This window comes from Crocuta crocuta, unplaced genomic scaffold (assembly GCF_008692635.1).
Source record: "Crocuta crocuta isolate KB4526 unplaced genomic scaffold, BGI_CrCroc_1.0 scaffold129, whole genome shotgun sequence".
Lineage (NCBI taxonomy): Eukaryota > Metazoa > Chordata > Mammalia > Carnivora > Hyaenidae > Crocuta > Crocuta crocuta.
The window spans coordinates 5,010,629-5,029,844 of record NW_027551571.1 but is presented as its reverse complement, the minus strand read 5'-3'; the positions used below and the strand labels follow the sequence as shown (position 1 = coordinate 5,029,844).

Genomic DNA, 19,216 nt, shown 5'->3' with positions numbered 1-19,216 from the left:
CGTCACTCTCTGTCCCTTGGCCCTCCTTTGTTTTTCATCACAATATATATCACTGTCTGATGTTATAGATTTTTTTTCTTGTTACAGATTCTTTTCTCTTTCTACCCCCTTAACGAAAAAGCTCTATGCAGACAGAACTTGGGCTCATTTATCATTATATCTCATTGCCTGGATGGCAGCTCACCACTGGGGGTGCTTCTGTGCCCCGCCTGGGGACATCGGACAGGGTCTGGAGACAGTTTTCGTTGTCCCAGGGGTGATGCTACTGACATGTGGCAGGTTGGAGGCCAGGGTGCCGCTAAACACCCTCCAGTGTGCTGGGCAGCCCCTGCCACACAGAGCTACTGTCCAGGAAAGGCTGTAACGCTGGGGCTGCGAAGCTCACACCTCAGACACCTGGGGTTGACCCCAAATAAATCCCTGTGGAATGAAACGTGATTCCGTCATTTCATGTCATAAAGGAAGCAGTACAGTTCTGTTTCTCATATGAAAGAGCAAATATTATAACTCTCTACTTAGGACGTAAAATGACTTGTCATTTTTTTATGACGATTAAGCCAGGCATGATTATCTCCTGTCCTTGCCAGTTGTGATACATAGTTTGACTTGGGAGGACTGAGCTGTGTCTTGATAACATGACATTGTTTTGGGGCTTGAAATACTCAGTGTAGAAATGGAGCCGTGTTGTAGGAGCCCAGGAAGTCCACCACTTTATGACCGCAGGGCGCGCACTGTTGTTTGAGGCAGTGAGAACGCATTGTTTCCGCATCACAGGAAAGATGCGAGAGGAAATCTGCCAGCAACATGGTTCTCTTTTCAATTTTGAGCCTTCAACAGAAAACACATAAAGCTCAAAACCATTTTAAGTGTAGAAAAATAATTCTGGAAAAATCTAAAAGAGAGTTTGGCTCTGTGGTGTTCTAGCTAGTGTCAGATGGGCGGGAAGCAGAGTTTTCTTTTTTATTGTCTTTTATAAAGACACATATGAGAGAGGTTCCATCGACTTCTCTTGGCCACAAGGAGTGTTTGTGCGTGCTTTTTAAGGAAACCACTTCTCACATTAGAGAGGAAGGAAGGCTGGTAACGTCTTCCAGAAACCTGCTTCCAGTCCCCAGGTGTAGCTCTTCTTTTAAAATCTCTCTTTTTTTTTTACAGTTTATTTTGAGAGAAAGAACGAGCATAATCAGGAGAAAGGCAGAGAGAGAGAATCCCAAGGAGGCTCAACACTGCCAGCACAGAGCCCAATGTGGGACTTGAGCTCACGAACCATGAGGTCATGACCTGAGCTGAAATCAAGAGTTGGACGCTTAAGTGACTGAGCTACCCGCGTGCCCCAGCTGTTCTTTTATTTATGATAGTTTATGATTGTCAGTGGACGGCAGACTTGATAAATGGAGCTGCTTTTAGAAAGTCAATAGGGGGGTGTCTGGGTGGCTCAGTAGGTTGAGTCTCCGACTCTTGGTTTTGGCTCAGGTCACGATCTCATGGTTCGTAAGTTCGAGCCCTGCGTCAGGCTCTGCGCTGACGGCTCAGAAACTGCTTGGAATTCCCTCCCTCTCCCCCACGTGTGTGCACGTGCTGTCTTTTTCTCTCAAAATAAATAACCTTAAAAAAAAAAAACAAAAGCAATAAAATGTAGATTGCTGAGTCACCTGTATGATAGTGCATATATTTTTTACCTGGTTATCTGCAGTAAGAACTAGAATGCTCTGTAAACTTTAGATGCCATGTGCCGTTTGGACAGACCTCAGAGCACTTGAAGGAGAAACGTGGCAAGGCATCCCTCATTCCTTTCTCACGCCCGCTTCCAGTGTATCAGCAAACCCTGAGGCTGTCCTGCCGTAAATATACGGAGATGCTGCCTCCCAGCCTCTGTCGCCTCCTGCCTGCGGGTCCCAGTGGCCTCCTGGCTGGTCTTCTGGCCTCCACCCGTGTCCCGCCCACCCTCAGGGGCTGTAGGGGTTCTTTGGAAGCATAGGGCTTTTAAAAACCTCCTTGTAGGTTTTCATCACATTCAGAATAAAGTCGGAGAGTTCCTACCACGCCTTATCAGGCAGGCCCTGTGTGACCCACCTCGGGCCTCTCGGGCCTCTCTCCCGTCTGTCTCCCTGGCTCTGCCCTTTCCAGCAACACCAGCCTCCCCGCTGTGGGCGCGCCCCCCCCCCTCTCAGGGGCTCAGCGCGCCTTGTTCCCTCTGCCTGGAATCCTTGTCCCAGAGGCTCACGCGACTCCCTGTCTCACTTCCTCCCGGCCTCTGCGCAGATGTTGTCTGGTGAGACAGGCCTTCTTTGACTTGTTTATGTAATAGTAATAGTAATAATAATAGAAGAACCCTTTCTCTTTGCAGTACTTAGCATCTCTGAAAATATTTTATACCTATTTTTAAATTATCTGTGTTTTGCGTCTGCTGGGTGAATGCGGAATGTTTCTCTGTTTTGCTCACCGCAGTAGCTCTAGAGCCTGGAGCGTGTGGGCACAGGGTCGGTGTGTGAATGGTCCGGTGTGTGGCTGGCAGCTGGCAAGGGACGATGTCTTACGCCATGTCTTGTCCGTCTTGGGTTTGTTTTGTAACGAAGGAGTTAAGTAGAGACTGGTTGTAGTGACTCCCTTATCCAGAAATACCATTGAGCATCACTGCATCCTGATCTTTTCAATTCTCATTGTTTGGGGGCTCCTGGGGGGCTCTGTCAGTCAACTTTGGCTCAGGTCATGATCTCCCGGTTCATGAGTTTGAGCCTCGCCTTGGGCTGTCTGCTGGCAGCACGGGACCCACTTGGGATCCTCTGTTCCCCTCTCTCTCTCTGCCCCTCCCTCTGCTCACTCTCTCTTTCTCTCTCTCAAAAATCAATAAACATTAAAGAAAGTCTCCTTGTGGGAATGCATTTGAAAATTAAAGCTTGTTTTATTTTGGAAGGGGTGAGGGCAGCAAGGAAGAGGACGATGGTTCCTGTCAGATTTTCTGAAAGCTCCCGTCCCGCCTCACGAGCCGCGTGCCTTTCCTTGCAGACGCATGCCGAGCCTCCTGGAGTACTTAAGCTACAACTGCAACTTCATGGGCATCCTGGCGGGCCCGCTCTGCTCCTACAAAGACTACATCAGTTTCATCGAAGGCAGATCCCACCACCTGGCACAGTCAGGCGAAAACGGAAAAGAAGTGCAGTATGAGAGAGCAGAGCCGTCTCCAAATGTAAGGTCCTGAGGTTTATCTGGAGCCTTGGTAGCACATATCGAGTAGTAGTGTTTGTGTACAGATACTAACGTTTTCAGGTTTGGAACTTACCCATCTGTTTTTTAAAGACATTTTTTTAAGGTAAATGACCCTTCACACTGTGCCCAGTAATGATGTCTAGTAGTCATGATAGAGGACAAGATTGAGGGTCAGAAGCCATGCTGAGTTCCTTGGTGGGAAGGATGCTTTATAGCTTAGGGAATGTTTTACAGCAGAGCCGTCTGCCTGGCACTGACCCAGGCCTTTCCCTTCCCTGCATGCTTTGTTCCAGCTCACTCGGTGTCCTCTTCCTCCCCTGCTTCCCTCCCCTCTTCCTGATCATCGCTACTTGAAAACATACTTCTCTTTAAAAGCCTACGTCAAATACCACCTTTTCCATAAAACGTTTCCTGATCCCCACAATAAAAAAGTTAATAATGGGGCGCCTGGGTGGTTCAGTCGGCTACACCTCTGACTCTTGATTTTAGCTCAGATCATGATCTCATGCCTCGTGAGTTCGAGCCCCGAGTCAGGCTCTCTGTTCTCTCTCTCCCCCTCCCTCTGTCCCTCTCTTTCGCCAAATAGATAAAGAAACTTTAAAAAAGAAAGTTAACACTAGCTAACACTTTGATAGCATTTCCCATGCACCAGGCCCTGCCGAGGATGCTTCACAGTTACTGTCTCGGGCCTCACAGCACAAGGTACGTGCCGCTGCCCTCACCACTGACAGGGTGAGGAAACCAGGCCCACGCAATCTGACCAGGACTCCCCGCTGGCTGTAGGAGAGCTGGAGTTCACACCCAGGCAGTCCGACTACCAAGTCCGTGCGAAATTGACTCACAGCACCGCCCAAGCTTTATTTCCTCTGAGCTTCTGGGATGGATGCTCCTTTATCAAGAAAGGCTCTGAGGCTTTGTATGGCTGAATTTCTGGATTTGATCCGGTAGAATCTTTTTTTTTCTTTAATTTTTTTAACATTTATTTATTTATGTTTGTTTATTTGTTTATTATTTATTTATTTTGAGAACAGAGACAGAGCACAAACCAGGGAGGAGCAGAGAGAGAGGGAGACACAGAATGCAAAGCAGGCTCCAGGCTCTGAGCTGTCAGCACAGAGCATGACGCAGGGCCCGAACCCACGAACTGAGAGATCATGACCTGAGCCGGAGTTAGACGCTTAACCAGTGGAGCCACCCAGGCGCCCTTGATCTGGTAGAGTCCAAAAGTCCCATGAGAAATAGTCCAGTCAAAAATCCTGTGAGACAAAAATGGGAGCCAGTATGATTTTTTCTGAATGTGGGGCTTGGAGCAAAGCATCACTCTCCTTTCTAAGTTTCTGTAGAATGAAGCGTGAATGAGGAAACGTGCACCCATTCACAAAAGTTCTTATTTTATCTCTTTTCTGTCATGTGACTCATCGTGTTTTATACCAAAAAGGTGCTTTTGTCTTCCTACTTTCTACTGCTGGTTAAATATTGACTGATAAATGTATCAGATGGGACTGAACTTCAGAATTAAAGTTGAGCAGACTCAGCTCTCTTCCGTTGACTCGGTGGTGTTTCTAGGCTGCCCACTTGGCCGCGCCGCAGTCTCGTTGCCATAGGAGAAAGTACGGACGGTTATAGATAGCTCTGATGTCCCCGAACTTTATCCTGGAGTCGTAGGAAGAATGTTAAAAGCTAGTAATCAAGACAGCTGGACATAATTTTATAAAATATTAGAAAATTTTCAAGTGCTTCAGACATGTGAGTAGTGGTAAATCAAAACCAACAAAGAACAATACAAATTTATGTATCACTTCTGTCACCCTACTCTGAGTTTTTGTGGGATTCACTCTTACAAAGTGTCACTTACCTCTTTTGGGTTATAGATATCAAATCGGAGGTCGTGGGCAATGGCATATGCTCTTCATGTATTATGTCACTGCCTTAATATATATATATTTTTTAATTTTTATTTATTTCTAGGAGAGAGAGAGAGAGAGAGACAGCGTGAGCAGCGGAGGGTCAGAGAGAGAGGGAGACACAGACTCTGAAACGGGCTCCAGGCTCTGAGCTGGCAGTCAGCACAGAGCCCGACGCGGGGCTCGAACCCACGAACCGCGAGATCATGACCCAAGCGAAAGTCGGACGCTTAACCGACTAAGCCACCCAGGCGCCCCTGCCTTAATATATTTTTAATTGAAATACTGTGTGTATAAAACTTACAGTCGGAAGTGGTAGTTATTTACAGATCACTCAAAGGCGTTCGCAAGCTCTTTATGCATCAGTGGTGTGTGTAGACTCTTAGGATCCCAAGTAGGGCGGTCAGGTAGCCAGTGGCCCTGTTGCTGGGACCTCCCAACCGTCTTTGTGTAGACAAGATACAGGAGCGGGTGCTAGAACAGGGCCCAAAACAACAGCAGCTTCAAAAGGTAGAAGTTCCTCTTTCTCTCACAGGCCATCCGGTGTCGGGAGTCTGTGGATAACGTGGCGGCCCCGGGGGGGGGGGATCCCAGCCCCCCCCCCCCCCGGCTCTGCCATCCTCAGGGTGCCGCCCTCGTGTGCGCGGTTCAGGCCGGCCCGGGGGCTGTCCACGTTACTTGTGCTCACGGCACTGGACCCCGTGGCTCCCCTCAGCTGCGAGGCGGGCCGTGAGGGGCGGCCTGTAGCGAGACTGCAGCGCGCCCAGTAAACGTGTGCGAAGGGGAGGGCGGCCCCGGGGAGCGCCCGTCCGCCCCCGCCTGGCCTCTAGGGCTCTCTCTGGGGCGGCTTAGCTTCTCAGCGCGGGACCCGCCAGCCTTCTGCTGCTTCGCGAGGTAGATACAGACCTGACGCTGGTTTGTGGAGCTGAGCCGCCCGGGCAGGGGGGGGCCGAGGGCTTCAGGACGCGCTCTCCGTGGTCTCCCCATCTCCAGCCCGCCACGTACCCCGACCCCCACCCTGACCTGTGCCCCAAAGCCTGACCCTGTCCGCCTGACCCTGTCCGCTTCAGCTTCTCTGGGAGCCGGTGTCGGCCCCCTGCTGGAAGGGGTCACCTTATTGAGCAGGGGGACTCCGGGCCCCCGGCCCCCGCCCCGCCCTCCGGGGCACCTCATCTCACTTTGCCTCAGCCGTTCGGGGGATTCTCCTTGGCGAGTGTGCCAGCCCCTGGTTGCGATCAGATGTATGCTGCTTGAATTTTTGTTTTTCCGCTGAGACCTGGAAGGTGTATGTAGTCTGAAGGCCACAGCCTTTCTCACTGTGTCCCTGAGATGACGCAGCCACTTTTTAGGTTAATGTGTCAGGCCATTTGTTTCATCTCACCTCGTTTGTAATTATAATTTCTCTCTAATTACCTGTTTTAAATCTCTTCTCAGACGTATAGGTTAGATATTTTGGGGAGAGGGGAGGACCAGGTAGAGAGACGGAAAGCTTTGCGTCCTAGAGAAAGCTTTCAAAGACCTGGAGGAAAAGGAGGGTAAGAGCTACCGCGAGGCGTCCTTGGACGCTCAGTACCTCCTCACAAGGCCGCCCGAGAACCAGTGACGCTTTTTCAGCAGTGCAGGGGGTCCGGCGTGTGCTCTGGCTCTTGCCTCTGAGCCCTTTCTTCTGGCACTCTGCCAGGCCGCGCTCACATAGGAATGTTCATTTGCAGGTTAGTTCGTTTGAGTATTACTAGGTTACTGCGCAGGACACTCAAAGTGCAAGTATGTCGTTACCTCCCGTGACCTGGATACAGCCCTTCCTTCCCTCCTCCTGCTTCTCTCCCTCGGCAGGGGGTCACCTCCCTTATACAAGGCGGATTGAAGTGTTCCGGCCTCCCAGTAACCACAGACACCACGAGCTGGGTTCTTTCACAGTGATTTCACCTTCCTGGCATCTAGTAAAGAATGGCTTCTTCTTTCCCCATTAGAGTCTTCTATGCGGATCTTTTCTGTTTTCTTGGGTGTGTGGTTCTTTTGCTTTTATTGTCTGTGAACAAAATTACATCCAAGAACTTTCAGATTTAAAGAGATGCATGTGCCTGAGTGCTCAGTCAGTTGAACATCCGACTTCAGCTCAGGTCACGATCTCCCGGTTTGTGAGTTCAAGCCCCACGTCGGACTCTGTGCTGACAGCTCAGAGCCTGGAACCTGCTTCGGAGTCTCTGTCTCCGCCTTTCTCTCTGCCCCTCCCATGATCATGTTCTGCTCTCCCTGTCTCTCAATGATAAATAAACGTTAAAAAATTAAAAAAAAAGAGAGAGATGCATGAGTTGTTTATTGTGAAAATAATGTCCATGAAATGCATAGCATTTGGGGGGTAGACGGGAAAGCACAATGGAGTAATAAGCTGTGTGTGTGTGTATAAAATATAGAATCCACCTCCAAAAGTTTTTAATGAGAATATTTTTGTGTGCTCACACCTGTGCTCCTGTGTTTGCTTTCAGATTTTTTTTTTTCTTAACCGAAAGCTTTGAAAATACAAATTGATGTTTCCAGTGTGATTTGAGCCATAGTCTGGAGGTGTTAGTTAGAGAGAAGGCTGGACATGTTCCTACTGGGAGTCCGTGAAGATGTCAAATGCGAAGCACAGCGTAGCTGATGATTTTTCACTGGGAGAGTTCTAGAGTTAATGCTGCCTCAGGGAAGACCAGTCCGGCAGTGGTGGGTAGAGCAGACGAAAAGGGGTACGGATTAAGTTTATGAAGTCTGGTCTGGTCCTGCCAGGTGGCCGTTACTCAGAAGCTCTTAGTCTGCGGACTTTCCTTACTGTTTCACTTGACCATCTCTAACACCTTACCTGTGGAGTATAACATCGATGAGAATTTTCAAGCTACAGCTTCATGGCCAACAAAAGTCATCTATCTTTACATATCTCTTTTGGCTGCCAGACCCAAGTACTATTTCGCGTGGACATTAGGTAAGTGGCATGCAGGGAGACCTCACTGTTCGTGTGCTGACGTGCGTCTTACCCAGTAGCCAGCCGGCAGAGTGCCCTCTTGAGGATATGAAGTTAAAGACCAGGGAGAAAATTTAGTCCTCTAGTCGAAGGAAACCTCACAGCTCGTATCCTAAATACAAACTGTTAGGATAGCCTAAAAACGGGATCGAGGCCCAGTTTATTATCATATCAGATAAAAATGAGAATAAATCTACTTCTACTCTTTAAGAATAAAAGATGCTAGTTTATGACAACATATACCTTCTGAGAGAACATGGTAGATTGTTACATAGGCTTTTCATACTTTCTTTTTCACTTTGTTTATTGCAGCGGATGCTATTAATAATGCCGCAGGCTTTGGTTTCAGAGGATATGATGAAAACGGAACAGCTCGTTGGGACTTAATCTCCAATTTGAGAATTCAGCAAATAGAGGTTAGTGAATCATTAACAGATTAGTTACCAGACGATCGTGTACGTACCACACTTTGCTTTTGTGGGTCATGATGTGACGTCCCAAGAGTGGCGTTGAAGGCTCGTTAGGACTAATACTTAGTTTTCCATTCAGCCAATGTTTGTTGGTTGTCAGTCATGTGCCCCAGCCACTGGGGATCTAGCGGGTAAGATTGGTGTGATCTGGGCCCTGTGGTCCTGGCGTTTTAATCTAAGGGTGCTACAGAAGGGTGGGTGGTGGTCAGAGGGATACACGGTGTGTGTGGGCTACACGATAAGAGCCAATTCAGACGAGGTAGCTCGGGGAGGGAGGGGTTCCTGAAGGAAGGACTGTCTTAAGCTGAGTCCTAAATGAAAAGGAGGAGGCTGCCGGGTACGCCCAAGTAGAAGGAAGAGTAGCTGAGAAGGAGGTCAGGCTGGGACAGTTTCAGAGGCCATTATTAAGAGTGTGGAGCTCTTACAAGAGCAGTGGAGTATGGTGGTTGGCTTTTGTGCAAGCAGGTGAAGTGATCACAGCCGCGGTTTAGAAGGGTCTGGCCACATTGGGCACAATGCGTTGCCCTTGTGGGACAGAATGGTCTGTTCGGAGGGTGTTGTGTTCATCCGGAGTGATGCTGGCCTCAACCAGAGTAGGGACAGTGCGGCCGGAGAGACCTAAACACCTTTGGGGCACCTGGTGGCTCAGTCGGTGAAGCGTCTGACTTTGGCTCAGGTCATGATCTCCCGGTGTGTGAGTTCAAGCCCCATGTCAGGCTCTGCTGACAGCTCAGAGCCTGGAGCCTGTTTTGGATTCTGTGTCTCCCTCCCTCTCTGCCCCTCCCCTCCTCATGCTCTGTCTCTGTCTCAAAAATAAATAAACGTTAAAAGAAATTAAACAAACACACACCTTGGAAGGCTGTTCCAGAGAGTCAGCAGAACTCAGGGATATGTTGGCATCAGCAGGGGAGAATGAGTTATAAACTGGGACCAGATATCTGGCCTAAACCAGTTTTAAGGCAGTGCCTTTCCCTGGGAGAAGGAGCCAAGAACAGCCACAGGTCTGAAGGGAAAGATACTGTGTGCTCAGATTTCAGACTTAACTGAGTTGTCCGGCCAACAGATAAATGATGAGACCCGAGCCACAGCATCTGAGCTGGGAGATCCTAACGGGGAACCAGGTGCGTGTAGCATTGCAGGTTTGGAGAAAGTGGCCATGAGAGAGCATCGAGAGACCGAGAAGGGGTGCGAACCCCCAAGGAGGGCCTGAGCCTGTAGGCGGGGTGGCAGGGTGGAGGAAGGCAGGTCAGGAGGTGGAGCCAGAGAAAGGGGAGGAAAACCAAGAGCGGACATTGCTTTGCAAGCCTGAGAGAATTATTCCAGCGGTAGAAGTTAGCAAAACCTAGGGGGAAGGGTGACAGACAACTTGGTAACGAACGGGTCAAGAGTCAGGCTGGACCCACTGCTGAGCCTCAGCGTCACTGAAGGTGGGACGTCGGTCACTAAGCGCCTGTGGAGGTGATCGCGTAGGAGACACAGCACCGTCTCTCAGTCCTCTGTCAAGACCGTTAAACCTGGTCGGGTCGCTGGGTCTTTCTAAATTTAGAGGGAGTGTACAGTTTAGAGAAATAATTTAAACACCAGATCCAGAAGTGGGAAACCCTACAAGACAAATGTAGGGTTTATTTTCCCCACAAATAAATGACAGCAGAGCAGTGGGGGCAGGGAGGCGCTGTTACAGATTCGAAGAGACTGGAGCCTGGCACGCCGGCTGCGCCTTGTCTGCTCCCTGATGGAAGAGACCAGCTGGAAAACAGCCCAGTTGGGCTATTTGAACACAAAATGAGTATTGGATGATATTAAGGAGTAATATGTAGTTTTGTTAGGGCTGATCTTGGTTTTTTCAAAAATCCAATAAATTCTGAACTATTTACAGGTGAAATAAGATGTCTGGCACTTGCTTTGAAATTTTCCTAACGATGTCAGAAATAAAAATGGGGAAGGGGAAAGGACAACCATAATTGTGGAAATTGAGCAATAAGTGTATGGCCGTGTTTCTAACTTTCTGTTCATTATTTGCACCCTAAGGAGATTTTGAGACGTGTTTTTCCTAATCAACGCCCCCTGAACTTTAATGCTACGTATACTGTGTATCTGTTGAACTACTATATGTACACATACGCTCTTAGACATAAAACGAGTAAGCCTTTTTTGCCCCCGAGAACCAGTTTTCATCTTCTTGGGGGCAATTTCGGTCTTGGTGAGAATGCATGGTATAAGAAAAAGTAAAGAAGGGGCGCCTGGGTGGCTCAGTCTGTTAAGCATCTGACTTCGGCTCAGGTCGTGATCTTGCGGTTCCTGAGTTCAAGCCCCACTCTCGGCTGTCGGTGTCAAGCCTGCCTCAGATCCTCTCTCTCCCTTGCTCTGCCCCTCCCTTGGATGTGTGCTCTCTCTCTCTCTCTCCCTCTCTCCCTCTCAAAAATAAACTTTCAAAAAAATTTTTTAAAGAAAACGTAAGCAAGAAGGAGCTAGTTTCTCGGAAGGAGGGAGGGCGATCAGTGCCGCAGACCGCTGAGATGCGGGCAGTAGAGTGGGACTCCGAAGCGCCATCAGCTATAACAACGTGGGAGTTGAGAGAATATTTTGGTAACTTTTGCGGGAGGGAATAGCTACAAAAGCCAGATGATACAACTCTTAGGCGTTTATTACCTGTACAGGGAAGGAGGGTGGAGCTAAGGCCATAGCTGAGGGGAATGGGTGATTGAAGGAGAGAGTTTTGTTTAATTTTGCATTAAAACGGAGAGATTCAGGGGCTCCTGCGTGGCTCAGTCAGTTAAGTGACTTGACTTTTGGTTTCAGCTCAGGTCATGATCTTACGGTTCATGGAATCAAGCCCTGCATCAGGCTCCATGCTGAGTGTGGAGGCTGCTTAGGGTTTTCTGTCTGTCTGTTTCTCTCTCTTTCCCTCGGCCCCACTCTCTCTCTGTCTCCCCCTTCCCCACTCACATGCAGGCTTGTTGTACACATGCATGTGGGCTCTCTCTCTCAAGTTAAAAAAAATATATGGATTTAGGACAGAAATCTCGAGTGTCATGTGACATTCTGCACTTGGCTTCAGGGGTTACGAGTAGAGAAGATGGAAAGTGTGGTTGATCTGGGATTCGGATTTTGATAAGTGGATGAATTAGAAGGAAGAAGTAACAGATGGATCAAGGATTCTGATGAGAGTAGTAAATAATGGACCAGTAGAAATGGTGAGAAGGAAGCGGAGACTCAAGGAGGAGACCGTTACTTAGGGAAGAAGTAGAGGTGGGAGATCAGAGGGTCCTTCTGAGGTCAGGGGAAAGCTCTGATTGGGAGAGGCTCAAGCGGGGAGGCTGGGAACGTGGGAAGATGGGAGTTCCGGGGGAGGCCAAGGTTCCGAGCAGCCATAGATGGTGGCTGAGGAGGCGTGGAGGTGAAGGGATGGAGGGGCTGTGGCTTGATGGGACGTCCAGTCCCCGGTGAACGCATCACAGAAGGATCACGGAACGGTCCAAGGAATGCATCACGGAACGGCCATTGACGTTTCAGGAATGTCTTGGGGATAATTCCATGACAACCCCGGTAAATGTTACCACATAGGAGGAAATGGGGATAATCCACTTCTCTCGTAGTCGGCCTCTGTGAGGAGCACATTTCATTTATACAAGCATGTTACTGTATTGGAAAAGCAATATTAAGGAAAGAAATCAGCACACGGCCGTCAGTGTCGAATAATTTACTTTCAGCACAATAAAATGTTATTGCTCATATTTAAAGCTTCATTATTTTGTTGGCCAAAGGAAAAGGTTCTTTTGTTTTTCAGATGTCAACAAGTTTCAAGATGTTTCTGGATAATTGGAATATTCAGACAGCTCTTTGGCTCAAAAGGTATGTTCCTTCCAGAACAGTCTTTAGCTGTGCTGTGGCATCTGATACTTGAGGTTGAGCTTCACTGAGTTCAGATTCTTGGTTAAATAATGGTGTGTTGAGTGACACTGACCTCGGTGTTAACCAGGAGACACTGTTAACAGCGTCCAAAGCAAGAGTCTACCAGATCTGAGAGCGTTTGTGGCCTCAGCGGTGAATGCTTCTGTCAGGGGCCGCTCGGCCGCCTTCCCAGGCACCTGTCCGGGTCGCCAGTGCCCTCCTGCTCTGCTCACTGGAGCTTTGGGTAAATAAGACAGAGTAACCAACCACACAGCCACTAGATTGTCCAGAACAGTGCCAGTGGCAAGAGGATTTCAGTTCGACAGACTTCCAGTGTGTCAGGCACAGGATACAGAGATGAGAGAGACAGAAAGACACAGCCTCTGTGGTCCAGGAGCGCACGGCCTTGTTACCGACACGGCAGCGTCACCTACGCGTGGGGCTCCCTGTAGCGGGGAGAGTGGAGAGGCGGACCGGGGGCGTGGGGGGGCGTGCCGGCGCCAGGATCCGTGAGGAGGAGTCTGTCATGTGGTTGGGGGGAGCCATGGGCAGCCCACGTGGAGCGACGTTTGTCAAAGTTGGGAGGTGGCACAGAAACTCGCAGCCCCTGTGTCGCCCTGTTCACAGTGGGACGCGTCGCTGCGTCTCGAGTTTATGAAGCGTCACCCCTGTGACAGCGTGGCTCTGAGCACCGTTCTGGGTAAAAGCAGCCGGTTTTGGGAGTGTCCTTTATTTTAGGCAAGTTGCATATCTTCCTGCCTTGAGGCGCCCACTGTACGACATTGTCACTCTGTGGTGCTTTGCAGTCTCCCCAGTGGCTGCCTGCTTTCTGAGCTAATTTATTATGCATTTTTTATTGATGCTGTTGTATTTTATTTTATTATTTTTTAAAATGTTTATTTATTTTTGAGAGAGAGAGACAGTGTAAGTAGGGGAGAGGCAGAGAGAGAGGGAGACACAGAATCTGAAACAGGCTCCAGGCTCTGAGCTGTCAGCACAGAGCCCCATGCGGGGCTCAAACTCACGAACTGTGAGATCATAACCTGAGCTGAAGTTGGACGTTTAACTGACGGAGCCCCCCATGCGCCCCTGTTGTTGTATTTTAAAAATTGATAACTTTTGGGGGCACGTGGCCAGCTCAGTCAGTAGAGCATATGACTCCTGATCTCGTGTCATGAGTTCAAGGCCCACGTCGGGAATAGAGATTACTTAAAAAAAAGAAAAGCATAAAAAATTTTGATACCTTTAGAAAATCTTATTTTCATCTGAGTTCTCTACCTGTTACAGGGAAATTTTAGACTCTGCACAACCAGACTTGTCAGAAAGAAGTGTTATTGGGTCAGCTGAAAGTCCTTAATTAAATAAAAGCTGGTAAAGGAAATCACGAAATAGTGTAAAATAAAATGTTTAATATTGAACTTTTTGCTAAACAGTATAGATTTTTAGGCACCAGAGTTCAGTGTAGCTATTACATGTACCATAAAAAGATGAAGATCAAATTTATGTTCCTAGATCACTAGGCATATTTAATAGCCTTCGCCTCCCTGAGGTCCCAGGTCAAGTTGTTGCCGATGTTGAGTTGTGCTTGTTTGCCTGCTTGCCCTGAGTCCCATTGGGTAAGGAAAGTACGGTCGCTGTGGGCTGTGAAAACCCTAACCACTCACCCGTCTTGGCTCGCTGCTGTGTTCGCCATTTCCAGGGTGTGTTACGAACGGGCCACTGTGAGTCCGACTATCCAGACGTTCTTTCTGTCCGCCATCTGGCACGGGGTGTACCCAGGATATTACCTGACGTTTCTCACGGGAGTGGTGATGACCCTGGCAGCGCGAGCCGTGAGTATCTAGGACTCCACGTCATACTTGGGAGTGGGGGGCACGTGAGTGGGTGGAGGAGGCCGGGGACACCCTCTCCCCAAGGCCTCATTAGTGTGGGCGCGGAGCTCTGGCTAGAAGCAAGGGGGGCGCCTGGCGTGTTTGCTGAGCGCTCCTGCGGGCTCTGTACCCGAGGAGGAGACTTGCACGTGGGGGTAGGGAGCCCTCAGAGTGTTTGTTGTCTTCACATGGTTTTCTGAACAAGAGTTAAAACCCAAGTTAAATAAAGACGGGTTTATTGCACGAAGGTTTCCTGAAAGCTCTCACCAATGAGCCTTCCTTTAGGTGGGGGGTGGGCGTGAAGAGGGTGACAGGGCGGGTGGGCCGTCCTGGGGTGGCGGGTGCTAGCGTGAGAGGCGGGACCCAGTTCTTCAGAGCGTGGGCTTGGCTGGAACCTGGAGTCATATTTTGGGATGCAGTTGAGAAATCGGGTTGGCGACATGGGTGGGCAAAGAAGGAGGACAGTTCAGTGTGAGTCCTCGAAAGTGACGTGACCAGAACAGTGCTCGGACAGGCTTGTTCCACAGGGGAGGAGGCTTCACGTAACAAAGCAGCAGAGATTTGGTCGGTTTTCAGGTGCCGTGGGGGGCGGGGCATACGAGGGACACCTGAGAGAGGTGTTAACTAAGGCCTCTACCTTCTAGTCGTTCGTGGTCTAACAGGGCCTACGGTGTACGTACATACATATGTGTGCATGTGCAGCACGAGGCACATGTGATGGGTCCCTGGGCGTCACGGGTAGTAAGGAACACAGTTGTTTAGAGGTGAAAGAAATCCCTTTGGCTGGGTTGACCTGCGGTGGCCTCGTTAGGGAAGTGTGGTTGCATTAGGGCTTTGCAAGGTGAAGGTTATGTTAAAAGTGAGTGAAGTGTGGTGGGGTGAACATGACATTGTGGGCGTGGAAATGACGTTAGCAAAACCACATTTGGAAGTGCCCAGTGTGTTTGGAGATGAAAGGCAAATCTGGTTGAAGCACAGACTTCACGCATACCTAGATAGTGGATAGTTCCGGAAGGGAAAAGGCGTGCAGGGGCAGAGGGAGGAGGGCAGCAGTGGAAGAACCTGAACAGAGTGGGAGGGGCCCAACCCTCATTCCGTCTGCAGCCCCGGGAGTCGGGGAATGTCTTCCAGGGAGCGCAGGACGTGCGGGAGGCCGTGCTGCAGGAGAATTGATTTGCTGCTGGTGATGGAAGGGGGGGGGGGGTGGTGCTGCTGCAGCGGGGAGCCAGGCACCACGTGGAAGGTGTTGGGATTCGTTCTGGCCACTATGAACCATGGCCTCCCTGTGGGGAGAGCCACCAACCACACGCCAGGTGGCTTCTGAGAAACTCGGTGGTATCCTGGCAGGGCCGTGTTTCACCTCTGAACGTACTAGACAAGAAAAGCAGGGAACACGATGATAGAAAAGAAGAACTAATGTTTGCTTAAGTGTGCATACTTCAAAACTGAAATGTTTTGACTCTTCTGGAAGCTAAAAAAAAGTGTAAATGGTGATTATTAGGAAACAGCTCTTTAGGGAATGTGTGTCATTGCCATTTATTCTAAGCATGTCTGGCCTGAGCTCAGTGGTCGATCTCCACTGTGTTTCACAGACCCAGGGCTTCAGGAAGAGGAAGGATGTCTCATTTCGTCGCAGTAGAAAACACTGAAGACAGACCGAACTTTACGTATATACTATTTACTTTACCAAATATGACTTAAAGAGCTCTAGGCAGTGTTACTTTCAACTTTGGGGGAAATTTTTAGTGTTAATACAACCACAGCTGTACGGAAGAGTGGCGAAGAGCCCCTCTGTGCCTCTGACCCCCGTTCCCACACTGTGCTCTCTCCATGTTTTCGTAGATACATGTATTCGTTTTTGCCGAACCAACTTGTCCCGTAATGACAGCACCGTCTTAGACTCCCAGCAGCGACACGCGAGAATGTCAGCCACTCCACGTTCTTGAAGCAGTGGATGTAGTCAGTGTAATTTTCTAAGCAACGTTGAAGATAAAGCAAATATTTTTGTTTCTTTATTTCAGATGAGAAATAACTTTAGACATTATTTCATCAAACCTCCCCAGCTTAAATTATTGTATGATGTTATAACGTGGATAGTGACTCAAATAGCAATAAGTTACACAGTTGTGCCATTTGTACTTCTATCTGTAAAACCATCATTCATGTTTTACAGGTAAGTGTCACACCAGTGGGAATGCCTTTCTTTTTAAGAGCAAGCTCTTTGCTATTGGGTGGCGTAAAAAAATCATGCTATAGCCTGACTTTCTGTGGTTACCTTTTTCATCTTAAACCAAGCAGCCCCAAGGTTTTTATGGAATGATTCACACCACTTAAACCCTCAGACGAATATGACTTAGAGAAGTATCAGCTGGACAGCCACTGCCTTAGATCTCCCAGAGGTTTAACTAGAAAGCGTAGCTGTTCTTTTTACCCTTGGGTAGTATCTGGACTTCCCGTGGGAATTGTTTCACAATGTGCATGTATATCGAATCGTTATGTCGTATACCTGAGGCTAATATAACGCTCTGGGTCAGTTGTACTTGAGTTAATCAACTAAAAGAAGCAACATCCGGCTGGATGTGGCCCATGGGCTGGAGTTGCTCACCCCTGCTCTGGGCTCAAGGCATAGGAGCTTATAAGTTAAAGCCAAGGCTATGTGTCTCTCGGGATATTCTGGGAGTGAACGCAAAATAGATCTTCTGGTAATCACGAGTAAGTATTGGTCGAGTCTGTGCCCCGAGAGTTGGGGCCGTCAGACGGTTAACTCCAAAAAGGAGAGGATGGGAGAACTTGACACAAGATGAACAATGGAAAATATGACAGAGCAGTTTTAAAATGTAGCTTGTTCCTTCCAAGGGATTGTTCATTCTTTTCATTGCCTTAGTCAAAAGGAAATAAATTACTTGTATTTCATGAAATCGTTCCCTTCTTACTCTTTGTTTCATGGGTGCTTTGTCTTCTCTGTATTATAGAAATTCTTGTCGTAAATTCCAGGTTTTATCACTTTATTCTCTCCCTCACCCACCAAATTCCGTCTCGCCATGGTAGCGAGATCTTTGAGATCAGACACGTCGTCTTTCGTAATGTCCTCGTCACCCCACTGTTTAGAAACAGTAGCACAAAGTGCGTGGTCACAAATTGTTGAATGGAATATGGCGACACAGAAAGACATTAAGGAACTCCACTAAAATTTCCCCTTTTCACAAAATGATTACTCGTTCTTCAATGTGATTGAGCTGTTGGTTAGATTTTCTATCCCAGGTTCTCTGTTCATGATCACTTGAACTTCAGCTATAAAAGCGGCCTCAGTCACATTTGATTTATACTTAATTTCAGGAGTGATGCCTCTAATAATATTCTTAATAACGTGACTTTCCTTTGTTAGATATGACAGTGGCCACCAAGAGGTAGTATTATCTATTATACAAGCATCCCTGGAATACTTGGCACTTCATCCGGGACGGTCATCAGCAGAGGAGGCCAGAGCATTAAGGTCTTCATTATCTCTGCCTTCTCTCTGCTCACTCAGTATTCGATTCTGTGGATTTGCGAGATTATTCTCAGGTCACTGCAGCTAATAAGTACCTTTTTAGTTTTGTTCTGTGTAGCCACGGACTTATGACCCTTACAAAGGAATGTAATGTGAGTGGTCTGGGCTCGTATGCAGCCTTCTGAATACCCATCAGCATATGCCTTAGAGCGTCACCTCATGGCGCAGGCCCGGGGCGGGACAGGCATGCACGAGCCGTGTAGTGAATGCACACATCCTACGTGGGGCAGAGGACATTTTGGCGAGTGTGCAGTTGCTGAGGGTCAGTGATCAAAATTTAATAAAGCGAACTCTGTCCTTTCTCTTCTAGCTCCTGGTATTACTGTCTGCACATTGCTGGTATCTTAGTATTATTGTTGCTGCCGGTGAAAAAAACTCAAAGAGGAAAGAATACACAGGAAAACGCTCAGCTGGCGCGATCCAAAAAGTCTGATGAAAGAGAAAATTCCTTGGGACAGAATAGCTTCTCCACAACAAACAATGTTTGCAATCAGAATCAAGAAATAGCCTCTAGACATTCATCATTAAAACAGTGAAGGGGAGAACCTGCCGACGGCTATTTTTTCTATGTTAACAAAAACCACTCTTAGCACCTTTTCAAGGGATTCGTGTTTGTTTGAAAAGAGATTACGTGGGGGGAAATCAGACAGATCTAGGTGGGGAGTGTCCTGTATAGCGGATTGGAAATGGAGTGAATGACCCCTCCCAGGCCATGTCCCTGTGGGCCACGCCTTATATAAAAATATTTCCATTATTTCAATGGGCTCTCAGGACCTCGGCATACGTCCACACGGCCATGTGTGTGCCCCGTTGCTGAATGTATGTTGCGCATCCCCAGGCACCGGAGAGGTGGGCAGGTCATTGTGTTAATCTGGGTGACGGAGAGAAATTAACTTTTCCCAATGAATGTCTTGCCTTAAACCCTCTAGTTCCTGAAATATTGTTCCCAAATGGTATTTTCGAGTGTAATATTGTGAGAACGCCATTTCAATATTTGATGTTATGTGCTGTAAAGGAATTCTGGGGGAATTTTGCAACAGGATATGAAAGATGTGGATACTTTAAAAATGCAATAAACATCTCAGTATTGGAAGGGTTTTCTTAAAGTATCTCAAACGACTGCAGTACGAAGTGAAACCGCACACAGGACCGGATGCCAAATTATAGGTAGCATATTCTCCTGGAGAATTTACTTACTTTGTGTCAGTCAGAGCCCGTCAAGGAAGAATTTCTTCAACATAATTAAAGGTTGGTAATGGGATATTTTAAGCATATTTTCTTAAACACACACACACACACACACACACAGAAAACAAGGCGAGAGA

General features: G+C 48.2%; 1 protein-coding gene across 6 annotated transcripts in view; it reads left to right on the top strand.

The window, feature by feature from the left end:
- The window catches only part of MBOAT2 (membrane bound glycerophospholipid O-acyltransferase 2), a 73,812-nt gene extending 54,828 nt beyond the window's left edge, over positions 1-18,984 (top strand). For 5 of the 6 annotated variants that reach the window (XM_077751007.1, XM_077751008.1, XM_077751009.1 and 2 more), the window contains 7 exons: positions 3,007-3,187; positions 7,878-8,070; positions 8,422-8,525; positions 12,367-12,431; positions 14,170-14,302; positions 16,363-16,514; positions 18,202-18,984. In XM_077751007.1, the coding sequence (XP_077607133.1) occupies positions 3,007-3,187; positions 7,878-8,070; positions 8,422-8,525; positions 12,367-12,431; positions 14,170-14,302; positions 16,363-16,514; positions 18,202-18,427 (1,054 nt within the window). In that variant the 3' untranslated portion in view covers positions 18,428-18,984. The remainder of the gene's footprint in view (positions 1-3,006; positions 3,188-7,877; positions 8,071-8,421; positions 8,526-12,366; positions 12,432-14,169; positions 14,303-16,362; positions 16,515-18,201) is intronic. The other variant, XM_077751013.1, reaches the window with a different exon arrangement.
- Positions 18,985-19,216: the final 232 nt, after the last annotated feature.